The sequence below is a fragment of the Schistocerca piceifrons genome, chromosome 3 (assembly GCF_021461385.2).
Source record: "Schistocerca piceifrons isolate TAMUIC-IGC-003096 chromosome 3, iqSchPice1.1, whole genome shotgun sequence".
NCBI classification, from domain to species: domain Eukaryota; kingdom Metazoa; phylum Arthropoda; class Insecta; order Orthoptera; family Acrididae; genus Schistocerca; species Schistocerca piceifrons.
Window position 1 is genome coordinate 144,060,037 of NC_060140.1, and position 27,481 is coordinate 144,087,517.

General features: G+C 40.7%; 2 protein-coding genes across 8 annotated transcripts in view; one reads left to right on the forward strand and one right to left on the reverse strand.

Moving 5' to 3' along the window:
* The window catches only part of LOC124787837 (nicotinamide/nicotinic acid mononucleotide adenylyltransferase 1), a 111,362-nt gene extending 88,356 nt beyond the window's left edge, over positions 1-23,006 (reverse strand). For 2 of the 3 annotated variants that reach the window (XM_047254780.1, XM_047254779.1), the window contains exons 1-2: positions 22,587-22,999; positions 22,287-22,507 (exon numbers count right to left, since the gene is read on the reverse strand). In XM_047254780.1, the coding sequence (XP_047110736.1) occupies positions 22,287-22,507; positions 22,587-22,662 (297 nt within the window). In that variant the 5' untranslated portion in view covers positions 22,663-22,999. Of the gene's footprint in view, positions 1-22,286; positions 22,508-22,586 lie in introns of all 3 variants that reach the window. The other variant, XM_047254778.1, reaches the window with a different exon arrangement.
* A 318-nt stretch (positions 23,007-23,324) lies between these two features.
* Positions 23,325-27,481, forward strand: part of LOC124788064 (bromodomain-containing protein 8) — a 264,061-nt gene continuing 259,904 nt past the window's right edge. For all 5 annotated transcript variants that reach the window (XM_047255155.1, XM_047255154.1, XM_047255157.1 and 2 more), the window contains exons 1-2: positions 23,325-23,492; positions 23,589-23,682. In XM_047255155.1, the coding sequence (XP_047111111.1) occupies positions 23,474-23,492; positions 23,589-23,682 (113 nt within the window). In that variant the 5' untranslated portion in view covers positions 23,325-23,473. The remainder of the gene's footprint in view (positions 23,493-23,588; positions 23,683-27,481) is intronic.

A 27,481-nucleotide genomic window follows, 5' to 3' on the forward strand; every position in this document is an offset into this window, starting at 1 on the left:
TTTTGTTCAAAATTGACCAGGCGTTTTATTTATGAGACAGCCGCATGACTCAGAAATATTTACTAATATTCACGATCCAGCTGGTATATGTACTACTCTGTTTGGTAAAATCACTGCTCCAATCTACTACTAAGATCACCCACTGCCATAGCAGACTAGTACAAAGTCTGTGACAACTTCACTATTGGCATGCTCATACAGCATAAAACCAACAACACACTGTTAACGCTGTGTGCTGGAGGTAGGACTAACAAATGAGCTCTCATAAGAATGACAAACAAAACACTACCAAGCCTCATTTTATCTTCCGATACTACTTCTGGTCGCTTAACACAGGTGAATCAGAGGTCTTGAAATCTATTTTGTAAGCACATACCGACAGGTCTGTTGGTGCTAGAATCTCTCACTACTCCATACAAGTCTACAAAACCATTCTAGATCCACTTACATATGCATGCCATTTTAACTGCCTTTGCCTTTTCACTTTCTCTGAACTGAGAAGTAGGAAGTATATAGTCCTATTAGTAAAAACTGTATGCAGGTTTAGGGAGTTTTTGACCTGATGGCTTTGGTTTTACTTTATTTATCTTCAGTTCATTTAGGTTAGTGACTTTAGTTGCAGAAATTGGTTTGGAATTCATTTTGCGATCAAATTAATGTGATTAGTGTTTACAAAAATGTGTACAGATGACTAATATTGTAGCAACCTCTACAGTAACTCTAATATTTGGTATTAATGATTTTTAATTTAATTTAATTTTATACAGATTTTTTGGAGGGAGGGAGCAGTATTCCAAATTAAAGAATAATTATTACTGTAGCTAATTCAATATTCTTTAATAATTTGTGTCAGTTGTGGAGTAATTATAAGGAACCTTTCAAACTCACACTGTACTATGCAACAAATTTTTTTTTTTATAATTTACATAATTTTTTTTCAAAAATGCCAATCCAGAAAAGTTAATTTTTTTCTGTTGGTTAGTACCATTTAGTACTATATTCTCTGTAATGGAGAGCTTCCACTTTTAAGTTGGGGAGGTTTTATTTTAAAAAATCTTATTTTTTAACTTTCAAGGGTAATGTGTGTCTTCACTGAAGTTGTTTCTTACTAATTTCTTTGTTACAAAGTTGATTTCTATTGTCTTTCTTGCAGTTATTTCTTATCACTTTCTTTGTTGCAGTTATTTCTTACATTTTGTTGTAGTTTCTTTTCAGTTTGTTTGCCTGGTTGTTCATTGCAGGTTTCTGTATTGTAGTTTTTCAGTGGTAATTTGTTTTGCTGGAGAGGTTTTTAAGAAATCTGGGACCATCCAGTGAGGAATTTGCCCGTTGACACAGTTGCAGTGTGTTTTGTGAAAAGGACTGTTTGAAATGCCTTCTCACTGGGGCCACAGGAGTGGAGTGTGCTGACTACTTGCATATCCAGAAAAGAGTGATATATAAGACAAACAAAAAATAGAATTTGTTCAGGTTGGGAATAAGTGTTCTCATTTGAAGATTCTGTTTCATAGTGAAGATGTTTCCAGTGACAACTTTTTGTATTCTAAACGTTCTGACAGAATAACAATAATGATAGTATCTGAACAAGGTGAAGCCTCTCATGGTGCAGATTTTGCTTCAACACAGAAAGAATTAAATACCAGGAGTCAGTCAACTACTCAGGTAGGTGTTAGGCCTGTTAAGAAACAGTCGTAAGTGAAGTTGAATCATGAGCTCTATGCATCAAGAAAGTGCAGAGAAATTACTACACCAAAACTGACCACACTTTTCAAAGTAGAAATTTCATCTTCAGAAGAAAATGGACCAAAGCACTGTTGCACCTCTTGCCAGGAATTTTTCACCAATATCAATTCAGCTGTTGAATATTGTGCATCCTACAGTGAAAAGGTGCACATTTTAACTATTATTCCGGAGACATTTTCAACGAAAACAATTTTGAACCACGTTCCATCAGTATCAAAGTACATAGTAGGCAAATCAAGAAATGTGAGGTCTGTAAAAGGAGTCTTTGGAAGGCCAGATCCCTAGTATGGTCATCCTGGAGAAGCAGCTCAAGTTCAAATAGTACAGTCATTTTATCTGTAAGTTAAATGGGACTGTTCTCGCCAGAGTAAAAAAAAAAAAAAAACACACACACACACAAACCACCACCACTAGAACTGTAACTGTTAAATGTCAAAAAGTTGTGTAAGTGAAGAGGTACGCAACTCGCAGTATTAAAGAAACTTTTGTAATTTATAAGAGCAACTATACAACCTCACATACTGGAAGATCAAAATTTTATGCACTACGACCTAAGTGGGTAGTTCCACACCCATCTAGAGATGTCTGTTTATATGTGTAATGCATGAATTTTCAACTTTGTGAGGTGACTTTGAAGGACTTACTGGAGCACATGATGTATGACACCTTGGTTGAGCATGTGAAGTCATTAGTAGTCTGTGACATAAAGCGAGAGACTTGTTTGTTTCAAGAATGTGGTGACTGCCCTATAAAGGGAGGACTATCTTTACAGACACTTGGCCTGGAAGATGTAGCAGATATGAGGGCGGATCAAATATAAACAGAATTTTCTTTTTACTTAAATTCATTTATTGAAGAACTCAAGACAACTATAATTTATTTTTCCACATAGGCTCCTGCTTTGAAAATAAATTTGTTCCAGTATATGGGCAGCTTTTTGATGCCCTCATCATACAAAGAACTGGGTTGCGTCACCAGCCAGTTGTGCACGAAGTCTTCCACACTCTCGTCATCTTCAAATCATCCCCCTCCTAGAGCTTCTTTAAGCAGTCTGAATAAATGGAAATCGCAGGGCAGTAAGTCTGGGCTATAAGGAGGATGACCAAGTGTAGTCCACTGCATTTCCTGTAGCTTGGAGACAGAGCTGCAGTATGGGGTTGCGTACTGTCATGGAGGAGGAGGAGGAGGATCTGTCAAATCAATTGGTATCGTCTTTTATGGCAATATGAAACTCTTGCCTTGTTCAACAGTTTGCTGTAGTAAGCAGCATTGATTGTACACCGCTCATGCAAAAAATCAATCAGCAAAATGACTCGCTGATCGAAAAAAAAAGTGACTGAAAGAAACTTGCCAGCTGACAGTTGAGTCTTGGCATTCAGTGGTGCTGCTCCCCTTTCCTCTGCCACTCCTTACTGGCTTGTTTGGAGTCTGGAGTGTAATGGTGAACCCATGTTTCATCTTAAGTGATGATCGGACTCAAAAAAATCTATTATCCTGCTATAAGCCTCTGGCAGGCCTCCAAACATCTGAACTTCAGATTTTTGGCCAAAAGTTTAGGGACCCATCTGGAAAACACTTTACGGAACTGTAGGTCATTTGTGATGATTGCTTGACAGCTCCGATAACTGATTCCGACTTTTTGTGCAATTTCTGACAATACCGCCCGTCAATTGTCATCAATGATGTCTTTAACCGCACAAATGATTTTGTCTGTAATGCTGGTCCAAGGATGGCAATTGTGTTGCTGATTTTCCACACATTCTTGTCCTTCGTTGAACTTTTTATGTCACGCAAACACATGCATCCTTGAAAATGTTTTATCACTGAGCTGTGCAGTCATTCTTTGGTAAATTTTCACCGCTCCTTCACGAGCAAGAAATTTGATAATTATGTGTGCGCAATGGAGGGATGCACCTATTGCTCAGATATCATGACCATTACTGATGATACGGCGGGAAATATCTAACAGCATGCTCTCCTCACTTCTAATGGTCCCACCTAAGCATAGCAGAAGTGCGGGGCCAGTCCTACCAACTGTTTATGTTCAGGAACAAAAATCCCATTTATATTTGATCCCCCCTCATAATTCTGCAGAAAATTAATATGCGACATGGGAGGAAAATAAACTAATTAAGAAAACTGTTACTTTTGACAGTTTCATTGATGAACATGGTAAATGGCCAGTGAAAGCAGTAATACACCGGCATCTGGAGAAATTGCAACAACACATTGTAGAAGTGAAAGGGTGTGTACAGGCTGAAGAACTATGTTTAGTGCTTCACTGTGGTCTTGCTGAGAACTGGCCTGTAATCCTCCTGCAAGAAGTACAAGGATATCATTGGAGTAATGACCAGGTTTAAATTTTTACAGAAGTGACATATTATCAAAACAAGACCCCAAGTATTGCTAGCAATGTGCAAAATTCTTCAACTGCAAACTGGGGCAGAGAAGATCATCATTATTTCTGATGGTGCTCCTAGTCATTTTAAAAATCATTACCAGCTGTTTGAATTGAGTAAGTCGCTTGTGCCAAGTGACTGGGTATGCAGTGCTACTGGTTACGGGAAGGGGCTTTGTGATGGTGTAGGGGGCCTGCTGAAGGAGCAAGCTACAAAACAGTCTTTCCAGACCAAATACAGCTGCAATTCATAATGCTGAGGATTTTACGAGTGTCTTGAAATCTCACATCCACAGGTCTCATTCTTTCATCCATAGAGGAAATCGAAGAATTCTGTGAGCTGATAAAAGAAGAAGGGTCCAAACAAATTATTCCTGTGAAAGGAATTCAGAAGAGACATGGACTCAAAGTGATGGGCAAACTCATATTGCAAGGACTTTAAAGAGCAAGAAAGCAGAAATATCGTTTGTTTGGCCAACATGTCAGAAACAGCAGGATAATATTCAGATTCACAACCTGGGAAAGGGGATGTTTGTGGCGTATGTGTATGACTGTGACTGGTGGATTGCAGAGATTATAGACACCAGTAATGAGTTAAACAAAATTGTAGTGAACTTTATGCTACCACATGGACCAGGTTCTGGATGTAGGTTTCCAGCTGAAGAACAGCGACAATGCCATCAGTGCCCACCTCCTGTTCACAATGTTTTGAAGATTGTAAGTGCTCCAGTTCCTATTGGTTCAACAGGAAGGCATCACTCTATATAAAAGGAAGATACTGGAGCAGTGGAACACATTTTTAGTTTATTGACTGGCTAGTTTCAGAACCAAGCAGAGTGCACAGAAGTTGTATAAATTGAAACCTTTAAGTCTTTGGACCTGTCACAGACATTTTGGAACGATTTAAAATGCTTGAAAAGTGAGTCTCTTACTCATCTTTCAAAACTAAAATTATGTTAAATAAGGCTAGGTTTTGATTTTTATGAGCCTGTTATGTGATAATAAAACAGGGTTTTTTGGATGGCAAAAATTTCAGTTGCTTATAAAACCTGTTCAACATAAAAGTGGAAGCTCTCCTCTTCAGGGAATGTAGAACTATATGGTACTAATCAACAGGGGAAAAAAACACAATCAAAATTTTATAGATTGGGAATTTTGAAAAGAAAAAAAAAGAAAAATCCATAAATTATAAGAAAAGTTCAGAATGCTACAGTAAAAGAACTTTGACGGATAAGTCCAAACGGAGGATTTCTTTGTAATCATAAAGCAATTATCTTTCAAATAAAAACAGTACCAACAAAATTTCTAGAACTTAAATTTTTTTCCAAAATCCGCATCTTTAAAATGGTATGCGCAGTGTCATCTTCAGAGGGTTGTATCTCGGAGCAGAAATTTTTTTGGACAAAAAAAAGTGGTCCTTACTTGGTCCTTCATTTTAAGATTTGCTAAATTCAATAACATCCAAGACTATGAATGTAGGATTTTTTCCCTTACCTGCCAGAATTCACTTTATACATGACAGTATAATAGGAGCTTGATAAACTACTACAAAGATGGGACAGGAGTAATTACACTTATTTCACACATTTAATGGACAGCCATAATAGTAATTGTAAAAAGTCCTAAATGGAACTGGATATTTAGGTTGTTATTCTAAAGCTGCAGTAAGAATACAGTAAATGCAGACTTGTACCCGTACTATGTTGTGAGGAGCTGTTGGCCAATGTGGCTTCTTTAAAAATCAATTTGGCTGATGCTTACAAGTGCTTATACACATGGAAGCTCAACTGGTCTTGGTTATTAATACACCATTTGGAATGTATAACAGCCTACCATTTGGAGTCACAAGCTCACCTGCTATTTTTCTTTGGCTCCTTAAAGCAGATGACCGAAGGCATTTCACAGTGTCAACATTAACTTAATAAACGGAGAGCCACATACCAACTACATTTAAAATCAATCTATTAAGGTTCCTGAATTGTTTCCAATCTCACAGCCCACACTATAAATCAGAAAATTAGAGGGGACAATTTACTGTCTCCCAAAAACGTCAAAGAACTAGAATAATTTCTCGGGAAAATTCACTATTGTCCAAGTTCACATCCACAGTGTCTCACACAAACACTCATGTGGAGGATATAGCAATACGCATCCCTGGTGCAGAGTTGAAAACAAATAAGTTTCCTAGTGCAGACGGAATCCCATTTTGATTTTACAGAGAGTACTCTGTTGCAATGGTTAATTAGCTTGCATTTATCATGAATATCTTGCCGAGTGCACAGCCCCAAGTGACTGGAAAAAAGTGCAGGCACCTCCTGTATACAGGAAGCGTAAAAAAAAAAGGACCCACAAGATTACACGCCAATATCCTTTACATTGGTTTGCTTCAGATTTCTTTAGCATATTCTAAATTTGAATATAATAAATTTCCTTGACACAGAAAAGCTTCTGCCCCCAAGTTAGTACAGATTTAGTGAGCATAACTAGTGCAAAACTAAGCTGGCCCTTTTTTCACAATATCTTGCAAATCATGGGTGAAGGGCAAAAGGTGGATACCACATTCCTAGATTTCAGGAAAGCATTTAACACAATGCCCCACTGCACACTATTAACGAAGGTAAGAGCATATGGAATAGATTCCCACAAATGCCAAGTGGCTCAAGAAGAGTTTTTAAATAAAAGAATAAAGTATGTTCTTGATGGTGAGTGTTCATCAGAGACAAGGGTATCATTGGAGTTTCCCAGAGAAGTGTGATAGGACCATTCTTGTTCTCTAGATACATAAATGATAAGGCACAAAGCATGAGCAGCAGCCTGTGTCTGGTTGCTGAAGACACTGCAGTGCACAGGAAAGAATTGTCACTGAGTGACTGCAGAAGGATACGGGAGGACTTACAAGGAGAGGTCCCCAGAGGAGCAATCTACTTTTTGAAACTATCTATATAGTGGTGTAGGTTAAGATCCTATGTATATCACACTACAGTCATTCGCCCTAGTGGGCCCTCGTCTGCGAGTAATTGATGAAAAAGAATAAGGAGTTTTGTGTGATAATAGTGTTAAAAAAGTTATGTTGTATAGCGTGGTTGCCTGGTGTAATGGATACGATAACAGCTTCACATGCAGGAGATTGTGGGTTCGAATTAAGTATTTTATTTTTAAATCTTTGTCGAAATGACTCTGATCATAATTTATATTCAATTTAATGATTTAAATGTTATTTTTTAATCCCATTCCTTTGCCACATAATTTTAATAGTAATATCAACTTCATTTGCTTTAGTTTCTCCTCCTATCATTCTTTCGCCACTTGAAATCTTTGTTCATGTGTTTTTAATTAATTTATGTATTAATTTCGATTTGATTTTTTTCGTTTCATTACCCTATTTTTTCGCCCACATTATTGCGTTCATTATATCTTTTTCTCATTTGCTGGAACTTCTCTTTACTCATAAACCCATCTTTCATTTAAATTTTCATCTGCATTATCTTGTCCATAGTATAAGCATTTAGGTTATGTTATAAATGTTTGTATAATGATTACCACGCAAAAATTGCACATCTGGTAACAAAAATACATTTTTCACACCATCGCACAAATATGAATAGTTTATTTCACCTTTTGGTTTTTAGCTGATAGACAGGAATTTTCAAATATTTGAATATTATAATAGATAAATATAATTAAATTAACATTTACAAAAATTCCAACTGCAAAAAGAACAAATAAGAAGTTCATACGGTAATTAAAATGATGTGATAAAGGAACAGAAATAAAATATTTCATTTAAATCAAGCAAAAGAACAAAAGTGATGGTTGAATTAATTTGATGAATAGATAAAAATCTTGTTGAGATTGGAACCCACAACCTCCTGCAAGCAAAGCCTTTATCCTATCTGTTACACAATGCAACCACACTAGGTAATGCAACTTTTAACGCTGTTGAGCATCACACAAAATTCCAAATTCTTTTTTTGCCAGTTATTCACAAACGAGGGCTCACCCGGGCAAATGGCTGCAGCATGTGATACCTGGCATCTTAATCTGCACCACTGTACAGATAGTTTCAAAATGTCAATCGCACTACTGACAACCGCTCCTTGTTAGACAAAATTTCTATTTTGTATGATGAGTGGCAGCTTCCTTTCAAATGCAGTATTCGTGGTGTGCTGCTTGATACAGTCACATCGATTAAATATCTAAGTGGAACACTGCAAAATGATATGAAATAAAATAAGAATGAAAGGACGATAGCAGGGAAGGCAAGTGGTCAACTTCAGTTTATTGGGAGAATTTTTGGAAAGTTTAGCTCATTTATAAAGCAGGCAATGTACAGAATACTACAGCGACCCATTCTTGAGTGTTGCTCGAGTGTCTGAGACCTCCATCAGATCAGATTTATAAAAGACATCAAAGTGCTCACTGGCGTTCTGCTATATTTGTTATCAGTATGTTCAATCAACATGTAGTTATTACAGAGACACTTCATGACTTCAAATGGGAGTCTGAAGGAAGATGACATTCTTTCCATGAAACAGTATTGACAAAATTTAGAGAACTGGCTGCATAATGAATCTACAGCCGCCAACATATATTTTGCATGAGGACCACAAAGACAAGATACATTTACATCTACATCCATACACTGCAAACCAGCCTGAAGTGCGTGGCAAAGAGTACATCCCTTTCTACCAGTTATTAGAGTTTTTTCCCACTCTATTCACTTATGACTGACTGCCTTTCTGCATGCTGTAATTATCCTAAACTTGTCCTGACAATCCCTATGAAGGCTATGTTTAGGGGGTTATGGTATATCCCTTGAGTCATCATTTAAAGCCAGTTCTTCAAACTTTGCTAGTAGATTTTCTAGGAATCGTTTACAACTATTTTCAACAGGCTGCCGGTTCAGTTTCTTCAGCATAACTAACACTCTCCCATGGGTTCCACAAATGTGTGACCATTCAAGCTGTCCTCTGTATACGTTCAATGTCCCCTGTTAGTCCTATTTAATGTGGGTTCTACATGTTTGAGCACAATCCTAGAACAGGAGGGGTCACACAAGTGACTTGTAAGCAATCTCCTTTGTAGACTGATTGCATTTCCCTAGTATTCTACCAATTAACTGAAGTCTAACACTTACTTTACCCATAACTGAGTCTATGTGATTATTCAATTTCATACCCCTACAAAGTGTTACACCCAGCTATTTGTATGATCTGACTGAATCCAACTGTGACTCATTGATATTATAGTCATAGAATACTACGTTTTTCATTTTGTGAAGTGCACAATTTCACATTTTTTAATATTTAGAGCAAGCTGACACACTCTGCACCACTTTGAAATTTTATAAAAATTCGACTAAGTATTTATGCAGCTTCTTTCAGAGAGTATTCCATTATAGATTACTGCATCATCTGCAAAAAGTTTGAGGTTACTATTAATATTGTCTGCTAGGTCATTAATATAAAATATGAACAGTAAGGATACCAACACGTTTCCCTTGGCCACACGCAAGGTTACTTCTACGTCTGACGATAAACCTCCATCTAAGATAACATCATGTGTTTTCCCTACCAAAATGTCCTCAACTGAGTCACAAATTTAACTTGATATCCAATATGACCAAACTTTTCACAATATGTGTAGTTATGGTACCGAGTTAAATGTTTCTTGGAAATCAAGAAATACTGGATCTAACCAACTGCCTTGACCCATGGTTTTCAAGATGTCATGTGAAAAAAAGCCTGAGCTGGGTTTTACATGACTGATGTTTTCAGAACTTTGCTGGTTGGCATTGAGGTTATTCTGTTCGAGATATGTCATTATATTTGAGTTCAGAGAATGTTCTAAGATTCTACAACAAACAGCTATCAAAGATATTGGACAGTGGTTTTGTGGATCAGTTCTCTTACCCTTGTAGACAGGTGTTACCTGTTCTTTTTTCTAACCATTGGGCACAGACTTTTTGTTCAATGGACCTACGATAAATTACAGTTAGAAGAGGGCCTAACTCAACCACAAATTCAACATAGAATAAGATACGGTCTCCATTGGGCCTGGGAGCTTTGTTGAATTTTAACGATTTCAGCTATTTCTCGACACTACTGACACTAATACAGATTTCATTCATCTCTTCAATAGTATGAGGATTCAATAGGGGCAGTTCTGGGCTTTCTTTCATAAGGAGCACTTGAAAATGGAGTTAAGCATTTCAGCTTTTGCTTTGCTATCCTCTATTTCAGTTCCTGTCTCAAATGCTAGTGACTGGACACTAATAGTCTTTACATATGACCACAACTTCTTTGGGTTTTGTGAAAGATCATCTGACAACCTTCTGCCATGGTAATCACTGAAACTACCATGCATTGCTCTCCTGAAAGCCAAATATGTTTTGTTCAGCACCTCTCTATATATAGTCGCATGCTTTGTTTTACTCCTACTATGCAGTAGTCTCTGCTCCTTTGGAAGTTTCTTTGCAGTGGCTGTATACCATGGAGTGTCCATCCCATTACGAACTGTTTTACATATCAAACAAGTCTGTGGCCAACTATTGTTTTAAGCTTGAGTCATAGTTTCTCTACATGCTCCTGTCCTGTGCTGGAAGTTTCACGTTCCTTATTGAGATCTGACATTAGTGACTTTTTATCTAGTTTGCTGAACATATATCTCTTTCTGCTTGTTTTAGTTGTACTTCGGTAATAATTGTTGCCACAACTGTGTCATGGTCACTGATACCAGTTTTGCGGACATCCTCAAAGAGGTCAAGCCTATTTGTTGCCTTCAGATCCAATTTCCATCAAAGGGTTCCAAACTATCTGTTCTATGTACTTTACAGAGAAGGCATTTAGTAACGTTTCACAGTAGGTCCTATCACACACCTCTAACAAAACTGTAATTTTCCCAATTGATTATTGGATGACTAAAGTCTCCACCGATGATTACAGTATGTTTGGATTACTTATGTAGAAGTGAACTGAGGTTTTCTATACAGTTTTCAGTTACCCAGCATATGAGCCTAATGGGTGATAGACTGACCCAATTACCATTTTATGCTCACCCCTGATACTGAAACTTTCCCAGACAATCTCACATGCAACTTCAATTTCTATCTCAGTGGGTTTGCATGTAGACTGCGACAAGTACATCACCTCCACTTCCCATTTGCCTATCCTTCTGATATACCAGGTCTGTTTGTCAAGTATCCGACCTTCGGCCGGGAGATGGGGTAGGGGGTGGGGAGAGGAGTGGTGGGAGCTGTTTTACCTGTAGCATTAGACATGTAATCACCCTCAAAAGTAGTTCCCTAGTGACTCCACAACCTTCTCCCAATGGTGCCGCAATTGTTGAAAGAATGTTGAAAAAGCCTCATTCGGAATGGAGTTTAGCTCGGCTGTCATTGCTGCCATACTGTCCTCTCATCTGAAATCGTGTGCCTTTAACTGGTGTTGAGTTTGGGGAACAGCCATAAATCACAGGAGACCATATGACGAGAGCAAAGAGCCTTTTGAAGCACAGGAGTCTGGTTTTCTGCCAAAAAATTCTGAATCAAGTAAAAGGATTGTGCTGGAGCATTGTCACGATGGAGGCACTACTTTCCTGTTGACCGCAAGTCCAGTCTCTTGTACTGCATAGCCTCAAACAGCTGACAGAAGAAATCCCTATAGTACTCTTTGGTGATTGTTTGACCCTGTGGTGCATACTTGTGGTGTACCACAGTGTGAGAGTCGAAGAAAGCAGTCAGAATCACACTAACACTGCTGCACACTTTGCGGGCATTATTTGGTATTGGTGACTAGGAATGCTTCCACTGGGATCTGGTCCTGTACACCCAGGACTCGTCAACAGTGATTATGGTGTTCACGAAGCCAGGGTCATTGTGGAGTCCAGCACGTCCTGTGAAACTTCAACACGAAGTAGAGTTTGCTCTGCCATCAGCAGCTTCGGCAAGAATTTTGCCGACACAATCTTCTTAGCCAAATCTTTGGTCACATGAAATATGCTGAAAAAGTGCTGATGCTCAACTCTTCCACAATTTCCTTGGTAGTCACACAATGATCTGGCAGCACCACAGAATTCACTTTGGCAATGATCTGGTCATTTTGACATATTGATGGGCAACTGGAGTGTGGCTTGCTTTCCTCTGACATGCAGCAGTCTTAAAATCAGTTGATCCGCTCTTTAATATATCTGATGCCTATAGCATTGTTACTGAAAGCTGTGAGACTCTTCCAAATGGTTTCCACCTGGCTGTCATGCAGTTTCTGGCAAAATTTGATGCAGTAGCACTGATTCAGTCTTTCTGTCATGCAGGAAAAAAAATTCATGTGTGCACTTGAAGGTTCAATGTCGGCCCATGCAAGCACGCTAGATTGAAATCCATCAGGTGTTCGGGAGGGGGGGGGGGGGGGGGGGCTGTAGGAGGTTGGAAACAGAAACAAACCTCATACACTTAAAATTTTCCCCAAAAATCTCACTGCTATCAATTACAGTTTTCAACAACCTTTCTGTACCTAGAATTACATGAGCTTCACTGATTTTCAGGAGCACTTTGAATGCTTGCATTTTGTTGCGTATGCTGCAGCAGTTAATTGCAAGGATTTTAATAACCTCACCTGTGGGAGACGCTTCACTAGATCTTACAATTATACTTCTGGGTATCCTACAGCTTCCACTATCTGGACAGTATCTGGACTGGATGGGTAGTCATGTAATCTACAAAACCCTTGTGCGCACCCCATCCACAATCAGCCACCTGGGTAGCATCCTCTAATGTGCAACACACATCCAATCTATTCAGGATAAAAAAAAATTAGGGTGTGTATGAAGGCATACAGAAAACAGTCTTTCCAGTGCCCCATCTGTGAGTGGGTCAGGATAGGGAATTACTAGCAGAGGAATAGGCTACCCTCCACCATGCATTGTATGGTGACTTGCGGAGTATAGATGTAGATGCAGATATTACAGACTCACCAAATAACACAGGAAAGAAAGATATTAACATTTCTTTGTCAGTGCCCTTCCACATGCTTTTATTACATCCAAAGTAATACTGAAATATGCTCCCTATGCTTCCTGCCAGGTTAATTTCAATCTAATAAAGCAGCACAGGGTCACTGATAACACCACCAGTATGGTATCAGCACTGTCATGTTACGTAATAATTCCTACAGTATGAAACAGCCAGCCTCCATAATCAGTGCAACACCCGTTGGCTTTGACCCGTCACGTAAGGCTGTTGTGGTGTGTGACATCACGATGGCGTGGAATTTAGTTTGTGAGAGTGGCATGTTTGTAGGTGTCGTTTTGATGTGATCGGTGATGCTCTCTGGTGGTATGTTAGGTGATGTTTTTGGTTTAATTTGCATGTGTGGAATGTTTATAGGTGGTGTATTGTTGAGGTTGGTGGTTCTCTCTGGTGGTGTGTTTATGGGTAGCTTGTTACGTGGCGTATGGAGTTCATTTGCGTGATAGCATTGCACGTGCGTGGTATTGGGACTGTGATTTCAGTGGAATATTTTTCAGTGAGTTAACGATTTTAGTTTTGTTATTTTGATGTTATTGTACTTATTTTCTGTTCATTGTGTGTAAATTGCTTTTTTTATGTCTTTGGCAGGTATGGATATGACTGACAAGGTCAACAGTTTTCGGCTATCGGTGATGATGGGGGGCAGTGCGTTGTCTCTAATAAAATTTCTTCAACTATTCGGATTTTTGGATGATGTCGTGAAGTGTTCAGTACGCCGTGAAGAAATGAGGCTTACTAAAGTTCCGGCGTCTCAGACCAGGGACGGCTGTATGTGGAGATGTCTTAAGAATAACAGGTCAAGGGAAGTGTTCAATTCCAATTTTGTTGGTTTGTTGTGTTTTTTGAGGTAGTGATGATTGTGGACATGGTTGTAGTTTTGGGTTTTATGATTTGGTATCGGTAGTTTCTGTTGACCTTACAGGTCAAGGGAAGTGTTTGATTCCAATTTGTGGGATCAGGAGCTGCTGTTGAGCTATGTAGGTCAAGGGAAGTGTTATTTGTGGGATCAGGTGCTGATGTTGAGCTATACAGGTCAAGGGATGTGTTCAATTCCAATTTGTGGGATCGAGAGCTGCTGTTGAGCTATATAGGTCAAGTGAAGTGTCCGATTCCAGAGGATATTGTGTTTAGTGGAATTTGGGGAGTTTTGTGTTTTTTTTTTTCGTCATTTTGTGTGGTTTGGTATGGTGGTGTGTGTCTAAATTTGTGTGTGTGTTGGTTTTTTAATGTATTTTCGTGTTTGTGGTCATGTTTACGTAATGACGTCATAGACGCCATATTGGAGTCGTAGTGTATGGCTGTTTACGCCACATTTGTGACGTCATGGGTCAAAGCAGACGGGTGGAATCTGACGTTTCTGTATTTCCAAACTACTCCTAGATTGAGAACGAAGTATTACCTATTTTTCAGAATCAAGAAGTTCCATGCATATCCTTATGGCAATATATTCCACATAATTACTAAACTCAAGCAGCTTATTTGCCTATTTGATCTAAGCAATGCGAGGGGAGAGGGAAGATGGGAAAGGGAGATTTATCCATGTAGCACAGACTATGGGCCCTCTGCTGTCAGGGCCACAGCCTCACTGCCAAGTTTTTCAGTGAAATATTATACCACTGATATTTAAAAGCTGTTTTCAAACATTTATAGAATGAATTCATTACAATGTGCTATATTTCGCTTATTACAAAATGGCGCAAGAAGTTTTCTTTAAATTTTTTTCCAATCTGGTCTGTAGTGCATCATTACGGGCTTGCATCCAAACATCACTGCACAGACTGTATCCTTTACATTGTTAACACATACAGCTAACCTCATAAATGACTGCTGATACATCCTTGTCTCAAACGACATGGAACAGTCCGCAAAATAGTCAATCTAAATATTCCCTTGACATGTATTTATTCAAATTAAGGTTAGTGATAAACCATATCACATAATGCTATAATATACTATGAAAAGGATAGTTGCTACTCACCATAAAGCAGAGATGCTGAGTCACAGATACGCACAACAAAAAGACTGTCGGAAAGTGAGCTTCCAGTCAACAAGGCCTTCATTGAAAATAAACAGACACACACACAGATACATATACAAATACGCACGCATACAAATGCAACTCTCACACAATATTGTTACATTCCATCCCTGATTTCACATAATGCTATTTTTTTACATGCTGTTTTATCTTTTTTAAACTTCTGAGTATGCCTTTACAGTGTGCTTCTCTACAAGGTGTAGTGCCCCCAGAATTTTACGAAAGTCTGGAGACATTTGTGTCCCAGCCGTTTTGAACACGCGTTATTTTAAAGCAGGGCGTAAGGTTGAGCATGGGATACTGCACCCATTTATTGTTTGTGCAAGCGAAACTGGGAGGGAGATAATTCGTTGGCACTGGCAAGTGTTCAGCGCGACCTGCCAAGAATAAGCAAATACGCCCCGGAAGCTCCGTGGCCGGCCGCAAAGAGTAATGTAGCATTGTAGTGTTAAAAAACAAATGGAGAGCCTCGAAATAGTGACTGTTTATTAGACATTGAACTGCTGTTGAGGGTACGTGAACTGGACATGGATAGTCAGCCACGATAAAAGCTTATGTATTAATTGTGTTCAAAAATGTGTAATTAACCAAGTCTGGGTGCCTGGTAATGTGTGGGCTTACGTCATAAAGTTTAGTTGTTTTTTTGTACAAAGTGGAAATAAATATGTTCTGTTGCATTGAATGATATTCCAAGAGTAGCGTATTTTTTAAATAAAAAGAGAGAGAGCAAGAGAGTGAAAATTTCCCCTTCCTAGAAGTGAAATCTTCGGAGAAGCGTCCAGTGCTAGCAGAAGACATCAGCGCTGCAAGAAAGCAGAACCAGCATTCTTCAACAAGTAAGTACACGAAAACACTTAAGCTGTATAGAGAGATCTTAACATTACACTGGGCCACCGCAAAGGTTTCAAAAAATTTCTGTATAGTTTTCATGTATGGTTTAGTGTTAAACAAATTCAGATACAAAAGCGTGCTCCTTCTCTGCCCCAGAATGTCTTAGTCTCAGGTTTTCGACTTCTGCCACTAAGTACAATGTAGATAAGACTTCCTTATCTGCTCCATCACAACTATTTACGGTGTGGGACAGAGCTAGCGGGTGTGTTGGTAATGTACATTCTACCTAGAGGTCTGAACTTTTTAAATTTACAATGCAACTCATTTTACTTTTTAAAGTGAATCGTAATAATTTATAATAAATTTCCTCACTTTTTGTATAAATGTTGTTCTGCATATGTTTACCTCCATAGATCCACTAATGATTAAATCTGCTGGCGGATATACGAGTGTTGAAATTAATCCGTGTGCTAGTATTCTAATGTAAACTTCTTTTCACAATTCTTTCTGTTTGTTCTAAGCTTAACTTCAGTGGGGAAACACTTATCCAGACCATTAATGCCTAGAGTAGTGTGAGTAACCACCTGAAAAAAGATTGAGACTAGCCAACAAAACAGACACCAAGCACTAAGGAGCTTTTTGAGGCAGCATCTGCCTCCATAATTTGACAGTCTTGACATGTCACTGTATAGTGACATATGTGGTTTAACAATTTTCCTATTAGGAAGGATAGGAAACATGGAGTGACATTCATATATTTCTTGATGTAAAGCAGTGGATTCTCCTTGCTATGTGAATATAACTAATGAAAGTTAAGTTGTGAGTAGTAGTTTGTTTTTCCTTGACTATTGCTTACTATGTTCATCTGATAAGATTAAAAAATCAAAGTGTACAGTGTCTGGTAGTTATTAATTAAGAGACATGAAATTTTACTGAACATCACATATGTTATATGTGAGAAACAAAATAACACATTTCAAAAACACATTTTGTATAGTGGTATAGGAGTCCTGCAGTTCATCAGCGGTACTGGGACTGTGATATCTTAAACTGGCCCTGCTTGATTATTGCCTATGAAGTAGCCTAAGCATTGCATTAAGAAAAGCTCCTTTGAAAGGCACTGTTTGTAATCCAGAATGGGTCACAAAAGTCTTTACCCAGGGAGACTGATCCAAGTTTATGAACATTTATCTTTGGCCACAGGCTTAACACAGGTGATAGTAACAGTTCTCAAAACAGAAGATTGAGAATGCCAGGTAGTAATTCCTCCTCTTTTCTACCCATGCATCTTCCGATTACTGCTCATATTGCCCCAAAGGATGTCACAGCATCACACATAGTGATGAAGTATTGATTCCAGCATTTAATAGATGATCTAGGTTTGCAGTGTATATACTAAACACTAAGGAGCCCCAGAGCAGCATTTCTCACTCTGTCTTAACTCTGAGCCCCTTTGGCAACATTGTATATTGATTTTACTGGACCATTTGTAGGAGCGATGTGGCTACTAGTGGTGACCACACACTAATTTTCATTATTAGCCCAGATGCAATCAACTATGCCTGCAACAATCTGGGAATTACCAACAATATTTGTGACATAGGGAGTGTACTTTATTAAAGTACCTGTCCATGGCCATCAATGGACCTTCAGACACTTTAGGAACTTCTGAAAAAACAACAGCATCCAACCTCTGGCCCACACTCTTTTCCAATAAATTTCAAAATCAGAACAGTAGTTGGTCAGAACTTTCAAGACAGAAGTGTTGCATGGTATACAACTGTCAAGACCTTGAAAAGTTTTCTCACTCCACCCAATGACTGTAGACTGACAATTCATTCCATGGGTGTAAGGCAACTCCCTCCTGGAACTACTGCACCTGATATAGTAGCTTCCATGCCCACAGACTCCTTTTTTTTTTTTTTTTTGCTCATCACTCTACTGACTGGTTTGATGCGGCCCGCCACGAATTCCTTTCCTGTGCTAACCTCTTCATCTCAGAGTAGCACTTGCAACCTACGTCCTCAATTATTTGCTTGACGTATTCCAATCTCTGTCTTCCTCTACAGTTTTTGCCCTCTACAGCTCCCTCTAGTACCATGGAAGTCATTCCCTCATGTCTTAGCAGATGTCCTATCATCCTGTCCCTTCTCCTTATCAGTGTTTTCCACATATTCCTTTCCACTCCGAATCTGCATAGAACCTCCTCATTCCTTACCTTATCAGTCCACCTAATTTTCAACATTCGTCTATAGCACCACATCTCAAATGCTTCGATTCTCTTCTGTTCCGGTTTTCCCACAGTCCATGTTTCACTACCATACAATGCTGTACTCCAGACGTACATCCTCAGAAACTTCTTCCTCAAATTAAGGCCGGTATTTGATATTAGTAGACTTCTATTGGCCAGAAATGCCTTTTTTGCCATAGCGAGTCTGCTTTTGATGTCCTCCTTGCTCCGTTCGTCATTGGTTATTTTACTGCCTAGGTAGCAGAATTCCTTAACTTAATTGACTTCGTGACCATCAATCCTGATGTTAAGTTTCTCGCTGTTCTCATTACCTTCGTCTTTCTCCGATTTACTCTCAAACCATACTGTGTACTCATTAGACTGTCCATTCCGTTCAGCAGATCATTTAATTCTTCTTCACTTCCACTCAGGATAGCAATGTCATCAGCGAATCGTGTCATTGATAGCCTTTCACCTTGTATTTTAATTCCACTCCTGAACCTTTCTTTTATTTCCATCATTGCTTCCTCGATGTACAGATTGAAGAGTAGGGGCGAAAGGCTACAGCCTTGTCTTACACCCTTCTTAATACGAGCACTTCGTTCTTGATCGTCCGCTCTTATTATTGCCTCTTGGTTGTTGTACATATTGTATATGACCCGTCTCTCCCTATAGCTTACCCCTACTTTTTTCAGAATCTCGAACAGCTTGCACCATTTTATATCGTCGAACGCTTTTTCCAGATCGACAAATCCTATGAAGGTGTCTTGAGTTTTCTTTAGCCTTGCTTCCATTATTAGCTGTAACGTCAGAATTGCCTCTCTCGTCCCTTTACTTTTCCTGAAGCCAAACTGATCGTCACCTAGCGCATTCTCAATTTTCTTTTCCATTCTTCTGTATATTATTCTTGTAAGCAGTTTCGATGCATGAGCTGTTAAGCTGATTGTGCGATAATTCTCGCACTTGTCAGCTCTTGCCGTCTTGTGTGGATGATGCTTTTCCGAAAGTCAGATGGTATGTCGCCAGACTCATATATTCTACACACCAACGTGAATAGTCGTTTTGTTGCCACTTCCCCCAATGATTTTAGAAATTCCGATGGAATGTTATCTTTCCCTTCTGCCTTATTTGACCGTAAGTCCTCCAAAGCTCTTTTAAATTCTGATTCTACTACTGGATCCCCTATCTCTTCTAAATCGACTCCTGTTTCTTCTTCTATCACATCAGACAAATCTTCACCCTCATAGAAGCTTTCAATGTATTCTTTCCGCCTATCTGCTCTCTCCTCTGCATTTAACAGCGGAATTCCCGTTGCCCTCTTAATGTTAGCACCGTTGCTTTTAATGTCACCAATGGTTGTTTTGACTTTCCTGTATGCTGAGTCTGTCCTTCCAACAATCATATCTTTTTCGATGTCTTCACATTTTTCCTGCAGCCATTTCGTCTTAGCTTCCCTGCACTTCCTATTTATTTCATTCCTCAGCGACTTGTATTTCTGTATTCCTGATTTTCCCGGAACATGTTTGTACTTCCTCCTTTCATCAATCAACTGAAGTATTTCTTCTGTTACCCATGGTTTCTTCGCAGCTACCTTCTTTGTACCTAAGTATTCCTTCCCAACTTCTGTGATAGCCCTTTTTAGAGATGTCCATTCCTCTTCAACTGTACCGCCTACTGTGCTATTCCTTATTGCTGTATCTATAGCGTTAGAGAACTTCAAACGCATCTCGTCATTCCTTAGTACCTCCGTATCCCACTTCTTTGTGTATTGATTCTTCCTGACTAATGTCTTGAACTTCAGCCTACTCTTCATCACTACTATATTGTGATCTGAGTCTATATCTGCTCCTGGGTATGCCTTACAGTCCAGTATCTGATTTCGGAATCTCTGTCTGACCATGATGTAATCTAATTGAAATCTTCCCGTATCTCCCGGCCTTTTCCAAGTATACCCCCTCCTGTTGTGATTCTTGAACAGGGTATTCACTATTACTAGCTGAAACTTGTTACAGAACTCAATTAGTCTTTCTCCTCTTTCATTCCTTGTCCCAAGCCCATATTCTCCTGTAACCTTTTCTTCTACTCCTTCCCCTACAACTGCATTCCAGTCGCCCATGACTATTAGATTTTCGTCCCCCTTTACATACTGCATTACCCTTTCAATATCCTCATACACTTTCTCTATCTGTTCATCTTCAGCTTGCGACGTCGGCATGTATACCTGAACTATCATTGTCGGTGTTGGTCTGCTGTCGATTCTGATTAGAACAACCCGGTCACTCAACTGTTCACAGTAACACACCCTCTACCCTACCTTCCTATTCATAATGAATCCTACACCTGTTATACCATTTTCTGCTGCTGTTGATATTACCCGATACTCATCTGACCAGAAATCCTTGTCTTCCTTCCACTTCACTTCACTGACCCCTACTATATCTAGATTGAGCCTTTGCATTTCCCTTTTCAGATTTTCTAGTTTCCCTACCACGTTCAAGCTTCTGACATTCCACACCCCAACTCATAGAACGTTATCCTTTCGTTGATTATTCAATCTTTTTCTCATGGTAACCTCCCCCTTGGCAGTCCCCTCCTGGAGATCCGAATGGGGGACTATTCCGGAATCTTTTGCCAATGGAGAGATCATCATGACACTTCTTCAAATACAGGCCACATGTCCTGTGGATACACGTTACGAGTCTTTGATGCAGTGGTTTCCATTGCCTTTTGCATCCTCATGTCGTTGATCATTGCTGATTCTTCCGCCTTTACGGGCAATTTCCCACCCCTAGGACAAGAGAGTGCCCTGAACCTCTATCCGCTCCTCCGCCCTCTTTGACAAGGCCGTTGGCAGAATGAGGCTGACTTTTTATGCCGGAAGTCTTCGGCCGCCAATGCTGATTATTTATCAAAATTTAGGCAGTGGCGGGGATCCAACCCGGGACCGAAGATGTTTTGATTATGAATCAAAGACGCTACCCCTAGACCACAGACTCAATCACACTATATTGTACACACCTATCTTACATCTGAAAATGTTCATTTGGCCATTCACCTGAGCAGAATGTAGGTGTGTGGTTACTGACCTCAGGTAGTGTCAGCTGTGATTTTGTGCCCAGGCAAGAGCACATGGTTCAGCATCATGATCAGCTTCAGCTGCAATCCCAAGTGTAACAAGTGCAATTAGACAACCATTCCCAGCTCCCATCAACCTGTTCAGACCTCAAGACCTGCCTCTAGTTTTACTGATGCACAGTACCACTATGGGCTCCAGCCTGGCTGACGCCTCCAAAGGAAGGAGCCGGAAGTTGGTGCTAGTCCCAGAAGTATCTCAAAGGAGGTGGAACACATTTCACTATATTTATTACCTGCCCAAGAACTGATGCAATTGAGGCCGATCAGAGTCCAGCTCCACTGCTGCAACTGCACCCAGAAGTAACACCATCAATATAGCCAGAACGGAATAAGACTTGTGTAATTTTCTTGATGCTGAGCCGCTGGTGGCAATCATGTAATCTCCACAACACTCAGTCTTGGTCGAGACTTTGCGCCAATCATTGCCGACAGTCAATTAGACGGTGGAAGCTTATGTCCACACAAACAGATGTAGACATAGTTTCAGTTACCTTGCAAGTGGATAGTGACATCACTATGACAAGCAAGGATTTAATTAGGCAGATCAAGTTGTCAGCAGTACACAACTGCAATGGCTTTACACTGTCTGCAGCCCAGTATGAAGTGACAATCCTTTGTTCATTAAGATTTAGTTGGTTACAAATGCATGGTTAGCAAGTGCCTTACGACGATTTTACGAATTGATTGCAATTGGTTAGCAAACATTTTTATTTTATTGTTGATTGCTCATTTACTACTGCATGAACCGAGCTTGACTCTGATTATAGTTTACCTGCACTCCATGATATGATAAGCATATGTTGCACGACTAGTGAATCCGTCTCAATGCCACAGCACTATCATTATCATCGAAAGGTTTGTCACGTTACAGTGCAAACGTATTTACCTGATGGTGCTGCAGAACAAATCGCGTTCGGGACCATGTATCTTGTTGACACTCCCATGTCGACAATTTAATCCAGTCCGAATTCTTCAAAGCAAGTTGTAACATTGCACAACGATGAGTTGAAGACAGTAAATCCTTTTTCTCGTATGCGTCATGGACGGGTGAAACTACTCCACCTATGACTTTATAGCCCAGACGTTGTAGGTGGTCCCGAGCAATTTCTGAAACAGTAGTTTCATTACTGCAAATCTTCTGCATATTAAACAAGAAGAAATAATTATTCGACAGATACAATCTTACCAAACATTCGGAGGTGCATATGTGTGGGAGGATTGTATGCCCCACAAGCGACAAGCAACACTTTCGTTTGCGTCATTTCCAGTTCGAAACATTCAACAACACCACAAGAACGCAAAAATTGTTATACCCCAAAGTACCGGGTGAAACATCAGCTGAGAGCTGATTATTACCCCAGAGATCATATACTCTGATGTCCTTCCGTGGGCAAGATAACAGATATTGACAGACAGATGAATGCAGAAACGCGTTAAGTTGTTCGCTCTTCGTTTAGGTCAAAACATAGTTCCTGTCACAGCAAAAAAATTATTAAGCATGCAGATTCTCTATGTAATCACTCAAGAACGTTGCATCATTTCTTTTGTATGAATGTTGATAGCCGCGCTATGTTTTCATTGGCTTGTATTAAGTGACTAGGTATTACGCACTTCAGTATTCAGTTGTCATCGGATTTCTTCGCCAATCCGTCGAACAAGGAGTGCCACCCCCGTGTGCTGTATGAAATGGAAAAATATCGAGGATGGGAAAGGAATGTGAAAGAAATCCAGTTTCATCAATTGCATCTAACTAAGAATGATTATTTTAAAAGCTATAACGTTTTATTTCACACCCCTGGAAAATCCAGTTCAACATTTCGAATGTTTGCATGCATGCTGCATTTGTTTCCCAGTATCTACGCATTGAACTGTGGAACACTTGACAATCGTTCCGAAACTAAATAATATCTGTGAAGGCGCAGTTGGTTGTATATGTATTATGCTCTGTGCTGGTGTTTGGTAAACGAATTTGTTGGGAGATGGTGGTGGGAAAGTGATGCGACGAATGATTAGTTTCTTGTGTATCACTTGTCTGTCGTGTAGATCTTTACGTCGAGGGTAACATTGTTCATTATGACGTCTGCAGTGGAGAGTAAATACATCTTAAGTTTTTGTGCATGTAAATATGAACTTTATATTATATCCCGGCACTTGCACTTGATAGAAAACATTTTTGTTTTTGTTTCAGGAGGAAATGTTAAGAAACTGTCCATGGACCGATGGTCAACAAGAGAACGATTATGTTTGGCATCAGCAGTATTTCGCAGTGGAGACCAAAACTGGTCAGTGAATCTTCCAAAAAAATTTTTTTTTTTTTTTTCCAACCAATGCACGGATGAAAGCACGAGCCCCAGACGGTGTATAGCTGTATCAACACGAATTTCTTGTGGCATGCACTGCAGTTGTAAAGCAGATGTATCATGATACTAGTTTTATGCAGTGTACCCGTTCAGTTTACTTTTTGAGCCTGCTTAGGTTGAGCCTTGATATTTCCTTGACAGAGTATAGTACGAACAAAAACGTGTCTAGAAAAATCCTCAGTTTCAGTTGAACAATTTGCATAAATTATCTGTCGCAGAAGTAATTTTTTTCATCATGCTGCTAAGGAATGTGGGACATTTTTTTTGTTTGGAACTACCTCCAAGTGCGTTAATGTAGTAGATGATACTACTCTTATCTGTATCGCTTTGTGTTTCAGCACAGATATGCCGTTCATAGACTTAACATTCAGCCATAAAACTATTTTATGTTTCAGACTGCTTATTTCTCTTGATGCTAATGAGAAATTTGCGTCATTGTAATTCATTAGTGATCTGTTTGGCATGTTTAATTTCGATTTCAGTTATAAGCCTGTATCTAACGTCACCATTTACAGATTGCATTCAGTCCACATTTGCTTCCTTATCGTGATTTTGATCGTATGTTATTTACTGCTTGTGATAACCAGTAATTTTTATTACATCTGCATGCTTATTTAATAGGCATAGGCCTATCAATTTTCACAAATTAGAAAAGATTATCTGTTCTTACTGATCTGTTGACAATAAGGATGGTGGCAATGGAGCACAAACTTATACCAAGTTAGGGTGAAAAATTGACTCTGTTTTCAAAGTAATCTTCTGTGTGTTACCTTAAGTGATGTAAGGAAACTGTAGAAAACCTATATCTAGATTGATGGACAACTCTATACTATAGCAGGACAACAAACAGGCAGCATATTTTAATATTTTTGTGTAGTTCTTGGGCAAAGTGGCTGACTCTGTTTGTCAAATTAAACAACTGTAACTTTTCAGAAACCAGCCACAGAGGTAAGATTGGAGAGATTTGAACTTGTACAGTGCCTTGCCAACAATCGTTTTTCGCGTGTGAAACGAGTGGGTGGGGGGGGGGGTTGACAGTGGTCAACTGAGGTGTACGATCCCACCAGTGTGCTTTGGCCCGTGGGGTGTGACGTCATGACGGTGTGGAGTTAAGTTTATGAGTTGGTTGTGTTTGTAGATGTCACCTTGTTGCAGTTGGTGGTGTCTGGTGGTGAGCGTATGTATGGTCCGAGTGTTATGTGGTGTATTGGGTTCATTTGATCATTGTTGGTTGCACTGTGAAGTAATTTGGATTGCCTCTGATTGAAGAACTGAATTTGGTTTCAGTGATTTATCAATTAATTTTTTTATGTGATTGCAGTGTTGATTGGTGTTATTGCTTTGCTGTTTGTTGTGCACTAATGCGTTTAATTTATTTTGTGGCTTCTTTTGTTAGGTATGGATATGACAGTGAAATTTAACAGTTCGAGGTTGCGTGCTGAGATGGGGAATACATGATGTCCCTCATAAAATTTTTGCTGATGTTTGGACTGCTGGCTGAAATGTAAAGGGCAGTGTCTGTAGAGAGAATATGTGGTTGGTGAGAGCTCCGGCGTCTTGGACCAGGGACTATTACATGTGGCGGTGCCGAAGGGATAACCTTTGACACTCCATTAGACGTTCGAGAAGTCTCGGTTGTTTTGATGACTTATTATTTTTTTTATATATATCTTCCATCAGTTTTTGCATGCGTAAGACTGGTGTGAGTGAGAGGATGGTTTTAGATTGGTTTTCTTTTTTGTAGGGAAGTGTGTTCACAATATATGAAGTGTAGGGGTAAGTTGAGTGGGCCAGGGATGGTGGTTGAGATAGATGAATCACAGTTTGGGAAGAGAAAATATGGGAGGGGTAGGTCGCCGGTTTGTTTATCGGTGTGGGGGGGGGGGGGGCTGTTATTTTGGGGGAGGGGGGCGGGTTATGCGGAATGTGTTTTCAGGGTTTTCAAGGGGTGTATGCCCCCCCTGCGGGTCCGGGGTAAGAATAGGCCTGAGGTATTCCTGCCTGTCGTAAGAGGCGACTGAAAGGAGTTTCAACTGTTTCGGCCTTCCATGTGATGGTCCCCCTTGGGGTTTGACCTCCATTTTTCAAAATTCTACAGAAGTATGAGCCTTTTGGGGAAGGACGCCTTACGTGGTGTACCACTGGTCCTCAGTGCACTAAGACCTTTGCACTCAGCATTGTAACGGCGTTGTCACCATACCCACTATTCCTCAAATTGGGCCTAAACGCCTGATCGGTTGTACAAGTTACGCCCATAGTGCGTCCCCATCTGCACCTACGATCATGATGGACTTTCCATGGCACCCGAAATCCAGCACGGTAGCCAGCCCGTTGTGGTGGGGTCGTCATGTACCCTCTAGGTTGTAGCCCCCTGACAACACAGGGATCGTACTGCCGATACCTGAGCTGCACCCTCCCCATGTCGGCCAAGGAGTAGATGCCCGTCTCCTTGGGGCATCAGGACTCCTGGCAACGATCATCCTGCCAGGTGGCCCTTACTGAGGATGGGTGGCGCCCGTGGGGAGAGCCCCTGGTCGGAGTGGGTGGTATCGGGGCGGACGTTTCGCAGATGAAACGTCAACACATATCAGGTCGCTCTGCGGCCGAGTCTTTCAAAAGGAAAGGTACTGTCTCTGGTTCTGGTTCTCCTGCCCTTTCCCCCTTGGCCACTCCCTGGGAGGAGGCACAGGCCCAACGGCTTGGGGCGAAGTACTTCCCCCGCTATTTTGTCTGTTCTCGAACCGATGGGGGGATGTTCGCCACCTCCAAGCCCATGTTCTTTGTTCAGCACATCGAGGACATCTTCGGGGAAATCGAGGCTCTCTGTAAGTTGCATTCGGGGTCCGTTCTTATAAAGACCACCTCCGCCACAGAGTCGGCGGTGCTCCAGGCGTGCGACCAAGGAGACATCCCAGTGTCCATTGTCCTGCATCTGGCACTGAATAGGACGCAGGGGGTTATTTTTCATTGGGACCTCCTGCTGCAATCTGATGAGGAGCTCAGGGCCAACCTGGAGCGCCGAGGCGTGCATTTCGTCTGGCGAGTCCAGCGTGGCCCCAAAGACCGTCGCATTGACACTGGGGCCTTTATCCTCGCCTTCGAGGGGGACGTTCTCCCGGAGAAGGTAAAGGTGATGTGCTACCGGTGGGACATGCGACCTTACGTCCCGCCTCCTATGTGCTGTTTTCGGTGTTTGCGCTTTGGGCACATGTCGTCACGGTGTGAGGCTGAGCCCCTTTGTGGCGATTGTGGACGTCCTCTTCGTGAGGAACATACATGCACCCCACCACCTCAGTGCGTTAATTGTCCTGGCATCCACTCGCCTAGATCCTTAGACTGCCCCGCGTATCAGAAGGAGAAGAAGATTCAAGAACTCAAAACTTTGGATCGTCTCTATTATTCTGAGGCCAGGAAGAAGTATGACCGCCTCCATCCTGTGACGTTGACCATTTCATTTGCCTCAGTCGTGTCCACTCCTTCCACGGTATCCTCACCCCTATTGTGTCCCCCCTCCACCTCCTCCCCCCATCCGGGGTCTATGCCTCTGCCTCCCAAATCCCTCCCTTCCAAATCCTCCTCCCCCGCAGCCCCCGCCCCCTCTGCCCCAGGGGCCACCCTTCCTCCTCCTCCCCTCCCCCCCCCCCCCCCCCCCCCCCTGCTGCCTGAGAGGCGATCCTCTTCTCGGGCGTCCATCGGGGAAACGTTCCGGACCCCAGCTTCC